Raw genomic sequence first — 11,944 nt, 5'->3', positions numbered from 1 at the left:
TTCAACCACCACTTGATAACTCCTTCATAAAAAAGAGACAGCAAACCTTCCACAGAGGAAGGACAACAAACCTTTCACAAAGAAAGGACAAAATAAAACATTCAGAAAAAAAACAAAACAATGAAAAATAAATAAACCTAATATAGCTCATAAACGATTTCATTTTGTTGTTGATGATTTTCAATTTATCTCCGCTTCTTGATAATTGAATTGTGCTTCGTTGATAAATCTTAATCTATCAAGAAAAAATGGAAAAGAATTGGCTATTTATTATATCTATGAAATTAAATTAACATATGTAAAGGGATGGCTACCGTCAACAGCAAAATCAAACCATTGACGGCTGCCGGAGAAGAAACAACAAAAAAACTCTAGACGGCTAGGGTTTGCTTTGAGAGAAAAGAGAGGTTTAGGGTTTTAAATTTTATAGAAATAACTGGTCAAGATTATCTTAATAAATCTTAAAGTTGAATACGGTAATTAAATCAAATAAAAAGTTTACTCCCTTAAAGTTTTCTAAATTTAAGCAATGGTTATATTTAAAAAAATCAAACAAATATTGTACATTATCTTAATAACTTTTCAAATATTTTTCATAATTTTTTTTTGTTTTGATAAATTTTTATTTATTCACAATATTTGCTTAAAATTTTAAAATCTTATAATTTTTCTCTAGTTTCATAATTTTTTTCTAAACCATTATTTCCAATTAGTCATTATTTTTCTCTTTTTTAATTATTAATTTAGTTTATTATAATTTTTTTTTGATAAGTTAAATTAATAAAATTCCTGTAAAATTAAGGCAATGAAGGTGACAATATAGTTAATTAATTTCATCACTAGTTGCTTTTTCAAATTCAGGGAAATTTTTTTCATTTTATTTATTATATTGTCTTATTTTAGTTTATTTTGAAATAATGTCTACAAATTTTTTTGAATGGGGATATGAAAAAAGAAAGAAAAAAGAATTAAAAAATTAATTTAAACTCAAAAAGGTGGACTTAATATTTTTTAATTAATAATAAAGAGTAAATTTTTGAAAATTAAAATTACAAAAATTTAGAAAATAAAACGATCAATCTAAAAGGGGTTTGGATTGTTACAATGAAATAGCATCAATTTCCATTAAAAACTTAATATATAATTTATATATATTTTACGCCTAGGGCCTCATTTTGCCTAAGGCCAGCCCTGAAAATAATTATTAAGTAGAGCGGGCGGAACGCCGAGTGCACATTTAAAAAGCTCCATCAACGCGCTTGAAAAAATTTGATATAAATTTCTGCTATTTCGCGTATATTCTCTCTTTATACTTGTTAAATATATTAATTTATTTAACTTTTGATCAAATTGTACTTTTATTCTCTATTAGTAGAACTTTTATTCTTTTCAAAACGTACTTTTATTCTCTCTTTTTATCTTATTTAATTTTTTTTGAACCGTCCGCAATTCGTACCGGAACCGGCATGGAACCGTCACTTAGACAGTTCCGAGTCGATTCCATTTTTTCCTGAATCGTGACCTGACGGTTCAAAACTAGAACCGCCGGATTTTGAACCGTGGCCATCTCCAACTAGACATACGGAACTCCGATTGAACACATAATCGCCATGATCTATCCCGCTCATTTGTTCATGTGCCACCCAAACATCGTTCCATCAATATTTAATATTTTCATAATAAATGTCATAACAATAAAAAAAATACCATCTAAAAATCTTCATTTTTTTATATTATTTTCACTTTTTTATTTATCATGTGTTCTTTTGCAACCCACAACATTATTTATTCTCACCACTCAATCCAACAAAATCAACTATTTGATCAAATAATGCATAAGAAAGTAGACATCACGATTGTAATCATTTACATTTTTTAATTATTATCACCATCTCTTTTGTTTATATATAATCTTCCATTTATATAGTTGATAAAGTGATCATATGATATCGTATTAAACAAATAATGTAATACAATTCAAAAGAAGAATTATTGCATTGCAGAATTATGGTTGAGCCATGCATCCGCTCTAGTCAGTTGGTCGAGAATATAATTCTAAAAATTAATTTTGAATTCCATTTTAATCGATATGCAATCTCATTAAATTTTTATTTATTTTATAATTTATTTTCGATTAAATTTTCTGACTACGCTGCTATCGAAAAATCATATTAAGGCATGAAGTAGAGTAGAGCTTGTTTTTTTTTTTGTCTCACCAACTTCTCTCCCTCAATCCAAAACGTGTTTCGTGAGATTTATTGGTAAAGGAATAAAGCAAAAGTTATTGACACGTGGCGGTAAACCCAAGCTCTTAGGGATAAAATTAGAGGGAAACGCACTTAGCTTAGCTCCTAATAAATCCCAACTGCCTCAACAACTTTTTGTAGTTGCTGCCACGTCAGTTCGCGCCATCTTCTTCTTCATACAATTACAACACTTATTGTGGTAATATTTGTGAATATTTTGGTTGGTGGCCAAATATGGTAATTAAGTGGATGATTTTGACTTGTAACCCTAGTGTTAGAGTTGTTGAAACTTCAGTTACCAACCCCCCATGATTCTTAATATTTTATTGAGATGGAAGAATTTGTAAAAAAAATTGAAATCACAATATTATTAGAGTGATATATTGTGTTTAATTATTTCAATCATAACTCACTGGTCTGTGATTCTTAATTTACTAAATAAAAAACCAAAACAATATAATGTTTTGAGAGATGCATCAGTATCTGAACTTGCAACTTTTAGTTTAAAATTACTCATACATCATTATAATAAAAAAAGTAAATTTATATTTTTTATGTCACTTTTCTTTTAATATGAAATTAAGGGTGCCAATTACTCCAATAATAATGCACTGAAGATTACTAGTATTTTTTAAAAGTTTTTTTCCCAACTTTTAGAAGAGATGACCAGGACAAGTTTTACATGTTTGCATGCCTAATAAGAGAAGGCTAGAGAATGTTTGTTTTCATGGTAATAAAATGGTTTAGTTGAATTTGTTCCAAAAGGTGAAAAGTTTGGTGTGTAGTTTTAATTAGCATTACATGTATGATTGGCTTTCTTTACCAACCAATTGTTCTTATAATAGTGGCAAAATCCGTATCTGAGTTCCTATACTTATCACTTTTTTAATTGAATCATTGAGCCACAATTTGTTGATATTGATCCATTTATTTTAGATTTTACAGACATTAGATTCCTTCGTCGTAGAAGCGATAACATTGTCGATTCATATTAAAAAAATTACTTCATTCTCTTAATTTTATATTTCATCAACTTTTAAAATATAAATTATGATTTTTTTTAATTTGAATAACCAATTATGATATTTATTCAAATATAAGTTTTAATTTTTTTAGTTAATATGTGTTCAAATTTAATATGAGCTATTATTAATTTAATTTAAAATTGTAATTGTAATTTCTTTTTATCTAGATATACACATTATAAAAATATAATATTGATCTTCCTATCTATTTATTAATAATTTAAATTTTATAAAAGAAATTGAACTACTATCGAATTTATGAAAATCATTAGAGGAACTTATTGTGGACAAATGTAATGTGCTGGAACCAAAGAGTGATAGCTCAAATGGTATAAATAATGGACAACAATTTATTAGATTATAGGTTCAATTTCTTTACACAAGCATTTGTCTTTCCCAATTATATATAAAAAAAGTAAAGCGTTGGGATTAAAATTTATATAAAATTTAAATATGAAAATGAATTAAAAAAATACTTACTACACTTATTAGCAACACGTGAAGTACAGTTGCTTGAATTTTATGACAAAATGACTCAATGTGAATGAAACTGAAGATATGTAAGGATTCAATATCGACAAATTATATAGTGAAAGGAATCAATTTAGAAAAGCTATCAAATGCAGGAACCCAAATATAAAATTTTGCCTATAAGATTATAATATTGGACACAGAGAATGTTGAGAAAGAAAATAAACATGTGATGAAAGAAAATAATTTGCCAAGTGAATCAAGTGGTTTATTCATTAAGTAAGAAGCTGTTTATATATATATAATATAGAGCTCACCATGTCTGCAATACAAATAGAAATAGAGAATAAATATCTCTGAATTCCATGAGCTGAATATTGGAATTCCATGACTATGAAATTCCATTCCATGCTTGGAATTTCATGAACTGAATATTGGAATTCCATGATTATGGAATTTTATGATCATTTTTTACACTCTCCTTCAAGAGGAGCATAAATATTATTGATGCTCATCTTACCTAATAACTCATAGAATATGGAAGAACTGAGTGTCTTGGTGAAGATATCAGCAAGTTGTTGGGTGGTAGAGATGTACTGAAGTTTAATGATTCTAGCTTGGATCTTTTGACGAATGAAATGACAATCCAACTCAATATGATTTGAGCTGCTACGAGCAATCTCCAATCCTATGAAGTATTTCACTATCCTTGAGACAAAAGGCAAGCAGTAACCAAATTTGAATTGATGAAATCCTTGAGACAGAAGGCTAGCAGTAAACTTTACATTCCACTGTCTAGATGCTTGCTTAAGTCCATATAATGATTTTTGAAGCTTGCAAGCAAGCTTATCAACGGCTAAAGACTGCCCCTTAATTGAATAGCCTTAAGGAATTGACATATAAACGGCCTCATTCAAATCTTCATTAAGAAATGTATTATTAATGCCAAGTTGAGACATATGCCAACCATTTAGTGCTGCCGAGCCAGAAAAAACTCTCACATTAGGACTAAATGTGTCATGGTAATCTCAAGACTAAATCTCTTTGTATACTCCTTAGCTGCTAGTCTAGCTTTATAACGAGCTACGCTATCACTAAATTTTAATTTTACTTTGTAAATCCATTTTGAGCCAATAACATGCTGACATGGTGGTAATTGAACAACATATCAGATTTTATTTTTTTCCAGAACTGTCAACTTTTCTGCCATGGCTTGTTGCCAACAAGCATATAAAATTGCTTCTTTATAGATTTGAGGTTCATGGTGAGAAGATACTCGAAGAATGAAGGAAAGATAAGATGGTGATAGTTTTGAATAAGATATGTAATTTTGAATATGGCAAGAGGTGGAATAGGTTGATGTTTGATGATGATAGTCATTAAAAAAGGAAGGCACAATATGTGGTCTAGTGATGTACATATCTTATATAGAGTTTTTCAAGTATTTAATGTAGCATCATTGCATATTTTGGAGGATATTACGCTTGAAAATGTGTTTGTTTTGTAGGTTTTTGCCTATGAAGTAAAGCGGAGCAACTCAGAGCAAATTCGTGAAATTCGGAATAAAGTGGAAAAATTTGGAATTTCTGCTGAATTCCCACAAAGTGCCGAGTTCCTGGAACTAGAAAATATTGAGGAACTCGGCAACAAGGCATTCTAAGTACCTTCCGCGCCGAGTTTTCTGGGGGAGTGACGCCAGACACTTTTGGAAAATCCGGCAGGATTCCGCCAGTGGCGGATCCAGAACTCCGATATGATGGGGTGCATATATTAAAAATTAAAATATAAAAATATAAAAAATTAGCTATACTAATAAAATTAATTTAATATCTATAATTGTCATGTATCGAGAAAAATAATTGAAAAAATAAAAATTTCTTAAATTCAACTGCCGAGGAGTCTCATTTTTATAATATTTCAACATAATTCACTTAATAAAAATATATTCATAGGTTAAATTATAAAATAATTCAATAAATAAAAATTTTAAAATTTAATAATCATCATTAAATAAAAAAAAATTCACTAAATTTTTCAATGTGTTTAATGAGAATTGTAATTTGTAAATTTTAGATGTAAAATATAAAAATGATAAATATTTTACACTATATTGCCTTATTTTATAGTTAAACTTATAATCTTAGTTTTCAGTATATTTTTTTTTTGCCAAAGAGTTTTCGGTATATATATTCATCAAATTTGAATTCATTAGAATTTTATTTTATTTTATTTTTTAAAATTCACTAATTTATATACATAGTACAAAATTTGTTTCAAGAAAATGGTGGGGTCCATGGACCCCACCCTACAAGCTGTGCATTCGCCACTGGATTCCGCTACGAGCTTAAAATGCACAAATTCTTTTACTGCATGATTTTGGACCCGAATTCACTACAACTCTTGCAACACATGAAGAACTTCTCCACTATATAAATACATCTCAAGATTATATAGTTTTTTTTTTATTTTAGCTACAAACAGTTAGAGTTTAGATTAATTTGTGTTTTATGAATAAGGTCTTTAGAATTATGTCGTCTTTATGAATTATTTATCACAAACGTACGACGTTATTCTACCATTTTATTTTTTATAATCTAATAATAGATTGATCCAATAATAAGTATGTTTTATTTAAAAGTAAAAAATGTATGGTCGAATATTTTTAATATATTTGTTAATTATAACAATAAATTTAAAAAATGTAAAAAGATGAGGTAACTAGAAAATTTTAGTGAGAAATTACTATTTTTTTATTGAATAAGAAATTACCTAACTATTAGCCTGATCACTACGACCTAACAAGCAAACCAATAGCTGTCCAGTGTCAACTTGACCCAACTACCCATCAATGAGGTTTGGCGAGTGACCGTATGACCGGCTAACTCGGTCATTTTCACAAAGAACAATTTAATCATTTATAATACTTTATATTTTTGGATTTTACTAGTTTTTTTATTTTTAATTTTAATTATACCTATTGTTTTAAATTGAACTTTTTTCATTTAAAAAAAAAATTCATATACGCCTTTTATATTTAACACGTTTTTTAAATTTAATATCTTTTAAAATATTAAAATCTATTAGACTGTGTATTAAATATAAAAAACATGTTTGAACTTTTTTTAAATTAAACATTTTAATTTGAAAATTGAATACATTTAAAACTGAAAGAAAAAATTATAATTAATTTTTTAAAAATTGAGCATATATTAATTTTTTTGTAAATGTCGTGTATTTTTATATTTAAATTGACTCAAGTGGCAATTTGCCCCCTCAACTTGTAAGCAATTTTATATATAAACTACTTTTTTGAACAAATTAGTCACAGACTTGTTAATTTTAGCAATTAACTCCATTTTAGCAATTTGCTCATTCAACTTGTAAGATAATTTTCCCCTAAATTAGTAATTTGCTCCCTCAATTTATGAGCTTACTTTTTTTAAAATAGAATTAATTGTTTATAATCATCCCTTTAAAATTAGTTTATATGTTAATTGTTCATTATTTATAAGTTAAGGGATAAATTGCTATTTAAGTCATATTGATTTAAGAATAAATAAATCCAATATGCATGCTGTTCAAACTTATAGGGTGTGCGTCTCTCACCAACCAACCCAACAAATAAAATACTCCCAAAGAATGACATCCAACGGCTCTATTTTGTCCTTAAATAAAATAAAAAAATAACCATCAGATGCTGATTCCGATACAGATCGTATTAGCATAATCAAGACTCCTGACCACTACAGCCAGTAACCGGTGTGCGGGTTGTTGGGCCTATAAATAGCGGGTGTCAATAGAGTAAGATTCGTCGAGCCGCTTTGAATAACGATTATTAAGGAGTGTGGTCTGGTTATTGAACAAAATCCAAAAAGGTTCAGATCTGTGCGGTGTGACCCGAAAAGGTGCCATTTCTTTCACGCTATCAAATATTTTCATTCTTATTTTTGTTCCATTGCCTTTAATTTGAAGTTAAGCTCTGTGTTAATGTTTATTATTATTTTTTATGTGTCAGTATATTACAGATCTAAAGTGCTTTAAGTTAATTATTGTTCATTAAGATTTTAGTTGATTAACCTCGTACATCTGTGGTAATTACTTCAGATCTGATAATGCTATGTCTGTTTCCATTATGTTAATCTGATGTAGAATAATAGATCTGGTAACTAATGAACTGTAATGAATGACTCTATTGGAGTAATTTGTTATGTTAATTAATTGAAGTAATGCAGAAGAAGTAATTTGAGTGTCGGTTTAAGTTTTTTTACTGCGCATTTTTTAGTATTGGTTTGATTGATTTGTAGAAATGAACATCTGTTTACTATTAGTGGATTAGCTTTTGATTTTGTTCCGTATGCTGTTCGTGTTTTAGAATTTTTAATAGGTTTGAGTATCTTGAATTAGTGGAGAGTAGAATCTGCTTTAGAGTATTGAATTTTTAAAATATTATCGTGTTTGATTTAAGATTTAAATGTCGAAAATGTAAAGTTGGGAAGAAGAATATTGGAGTAAGTAATGTCACTTCCTGTTAAGTAATGTCAATTCCTGTTTCCAGTTCATTTTTGGAGGGAATATTAAAAAATGATGGCTTCATTCGCACGATGGATTGGACCCATGCAATTATAGTAAAAAAATCAATCAATTATTGGGTTTTGATGTCTTGTATAACGGTTGTTAAACTTTTTTGTATAAAGGAATATGTTAGTTCTTGGTGTTATTTTGGTGTTCATTTTCGCTTAGATTCTCCCCATTTGTCAACCTTTTATATAAAGTTTAGGAAAGTTTGTAGTCCTTAGAATATATTTGCCTTTTGTTCTGTTTGATATATATTCTCACGCAATTAGTGGATATTTCCTATATCTTGCTGACAAAAGATTCCTTGAGCGAGAGAATTTATTATAACTATCTCATATCTTCTGCCTTTTTGATATGCAGCTAACAGAAATGGAGACCTTTCTATTCACATCTGAGTCTGTGAACGAGGGACACCCTGACAAACTCTGTGACCAGATCTCTGATGCGGTTCTCGATGCCTGCCTTGAACAGGATCCTGACAGCAAGGTTGCCTGTGAAACATGCACTAAGACCAACATGGTCATGGTCTTTGGTGAGATCACCACCAAAGCCAAGGTAGACTATGAGAAGATAGTTCGCGACACTTGCCGCAACATTGGATTTGTTTCTGATGATGTTGGTCTTGATGCTGACAAGTGCAAGGTCCTGGTTAACATTGAGCAACAGAGTCCTGATATTGCACAGGGTGTCCATGGTCACTTCACCAAGCGCCCAGAAGAGATTGGTGCTGGTGACCAGGGCCATATGTTTGGTTATGCTACCGATGAGACCCCTGAATTAATGCCTTTGAGCCATGTCCTTGCCACCAAGCTTGGGGCTCGCCTTACTGAGGTTAGGAAGAATGGTACTTGTGCCTGGCTTAGACCTGACGGTAAAACTCAAGTTACCGTCGAGTACTTTAATGACAATGGTGCCATGGTCCCAGTTCGTGTCCACACTGTCCTCATCTCCACCCAGCATGATGAGACTGTCACCAACGATGAGATTGCTGCCGACCTCAAGGAGCATGTGATCAAGCCTGTGGTCCCAGAGAAGTACCTTGACGAGAAGACCATCTTTCACCTTAACCCATCAGGTCGTTTTGTCATTGGTGGCCCACACGGTGATGCAGGTCTCACTGGACGCAAGATCATTATTGATACCTATGGAGGATGGGGAGCCCACGGTGGTGGTGCTTTCTCAGGAAAGGACCCAACCAAGGTTGACAGGAGTGGTGCTTATATCGTTAGACAGGCGGCCAAGAGTATTGTAGCAAATGGGCTTGCTCGCAGATGCATTGTCCAGGTCTCCTATGCTATTGGTGTGCCCGAGCCTTTATCAGTTTTCGTTGACACCTATGGAACTGGAAAGATTCCTGACAAGGAGATCCTGAAGATTGTGAAAGAGGTGTTCGACTTCAGACCAGGAATGATGACCATCAACCTTGATCTGAAGAGGGGTGGAAACGGAAGGTTTTTGAAGACTGCCGCATACGGACACTTTGGAAGGGATGACCCCGACTTCACCTGGGAGGTTGTCAAGCCCCTCAAGTGGGACAAGCCTCAAGCTTAGGAGTGGTTTATACTATCTATCCCCTGCTGCTTTCAGATGCTCGCTTGGCTTGTAGTTTATGAATAATTTGTTTCAGTTTTATTGCTGCTGCACTTTAATCTAATTCAGTGTGCAATGATCCTATCTCTTACGTAAGGTCCAATATTTATTTTTCCTTTCTATCTTTTTTTTATTGGCAGTTTCTGGTGTGAAAATATAAGAAAATTTTGCTAGAAATTATGGCACTGGGCTGCTTTGCAGCAGAGCAGCACCGGAATGTATTAATGTCCGCTTGGAAACTATGGTTTACTGCGTTCTACTTACCCTGTGTTGTGATTGGCTCTATAATTTTAGGTACTTTCATTTTCGAATTGATGGTTGATGATCGGGTTATTCCTTGTTTATGATTTCTGTTTTCTACTACAGGGATCGAGTTTATAAGTTTTGTCTGTTCAGATTCTGCGTTTGGCATTACTTTTCACATTTGAAGCCTATTTACATGCATTTTGATAGCATTTGACAATACATCAATTGCTGCTAGAACATGTACACAATGATGCGACAGATATCCAGGTAGCTTTTTAAAATGCCTTCATCAAACAGCTTGTCAAGAAAGCTGCTTATTGTTATTTAATTTCAGAACTCAACTACTCAGTTATAGTTAAAAGAAAATACTGAGCTGTACAGGGTACTGCTCAATTAATTATTTTGTTTCTTTACTAAAAAGGTGATTTTGAAAACATTGAAACTAGTCTTGACTATCTAACCAGGCTGTAGGACCAGAAATAATGGTAGCCATTTCCTCTTGTCAAAAACACAGCATTCATATAAAACATGAATTATCACAATGTCCGATAGGCTTAATCGGGTTAAATACTTTGCTAAACTTTCAATTTATTTTGAAAAGGTTACCGAATTTTAATTTATTTTAAAAAAGTTACTGGACTTTTAATTTATTTCAAAAAGGATACAAAACTTTAACTTATTTCAAAAATTAATTGAACTTTCAATTTATTTCAATAATACCGAACTTTTATTTATTTCTAAAAGGTTATCAAATATTAATTTTTTCGATTAATTAAAGGTTTTCAAATTCAATTGAGAATTTATACACGTTGTGGCGAATAATTACTTTAAAATTGTCTCGTATGACTCGGATGATTGGAAAAAATAACTTTTGGTAATCTTTTAAAAAAAACAAAAAGTATGGTATCCATTTTGACATAAATTAAAAGTTCAATAACCTTTTTGAAATAAATCAAAGTTCGGTATCTTTTTTGAAATAAATCAAAGTTCGATAACCTTTTTGAGTTCGTTAACCTGCAAAGTATCTAATCTTTGAAAAATGTCTCAATTTTTTTTACTTTTTTCCATTTATGATCTAAACTTTTAACATTGTCAATTTTTGTTCCTTTTTCAATTTTTAGTTTCAATTGTTACCATTTGTTTATATTAAACTGGAAAAATTATTAAATTTTTGTCCATTTCATTTCTTTCAAATGAAGATTACAATTATCAATATGCCATATTAAATTAAACTGGAACAATGTGAAGCAACTTGAATAATTTTAATTTTTTAAAAATCTAATTTGAACAAATCGCTATAATTCGTATCACTCCATGCAATTGTAAATGATCTTCATTCGAAAGAAATGAAATAATGGAAGTAGTCTCGGTCTTTGAGGAATCAGGAGCTAAGGAGCTTGATAGCAGCCATGCTTTAAGCAAAGAATAGCTGCTGCGACAAGCAACTGGTTGGATGTGGTAGAATGATACTATCGAGTGCATTATGACGTATCATAATTCTGATCTCGTATGTTTTCTTCATATTTTAGGACGGCGCCATTGAAAGACTGTGCTGCAAATTTTATCTGAGCTGCGAAACGTCTTAAAGAAAGCAGCTTAATCTGCAGCTTTGAAACATTGTTAGAGTGTCTACTGTTTATAATATCTTTTTGTAAAAAGCTTGAGAAACAATTGGATTCGCTGGATCAACTTGTTCCAGCCAAGTCAAAGTTAAATGCACCATTGGCACATGCAGCTGTAGATTCAGCAAGGCCACCGATTGCGACCTCTCGAGCCTGTTCTTCATTTTAT

At 31.0% G+C, this 11,944-nt stretch overlaps 1 protein-coding gene across 1 annotated transcript; it reads left to right on the top strand.

The window, feature by feature from the left end:
* Positions 1-7,533: 7,533 nt before the first annotated feature.
* LOC126686666 (S-adenosylmethionine synthase 1) lies at positions 7,534-10,170 on the top strand. The gene is made up of 2 exons (XM_050380812.2): positions 7,534-7,647; positions 8,678-10,170. Exon 2 carries the CDS (start codon positions 8,687-8,689, stop codon positions 9,866-9,868), a length of 1,182 nt encoding a protein of 393 aa, XP_050236769.1. The 5' UTR covers positions 7,534-7,647; positions 8,678-8,686; the 3' UTR covers positions 9,869-10,170.
* Positions 10,171-11,944: the final 1,774 nt, after the last annotated feature.

Source organism: Mercurialis annua, linkage group LG6 (genome assembly GCF_937616625.2).
Source record: "Mercurialis annua linkage group LG6, ddMerAnnu1.2, whole genome shotgun sequence".
NCBI classification, from domain to species: domain Eukaryota; kingdom Viridiplantae; phylum Streptophyta; class Magnoliopsida; order Malpighiales; family Euphorbiaceae; genus Mercurialis; species Mercurialis annua.
The sequence above is the reverse complement of the archived record's forward strand: the minus strand, read 5'-3'. Positions and strand labels throughout refer to the sequence as shown.

Excerpts from the sequence above, each read along its gene's own strand:
- LOC126686666 (XM_050380812.2), top strand. The coding sequence starts at position 8,687 with ATGGAGACCTTTCTATTCACATCTGAGTCTGTGAACGAGGGACACCCT.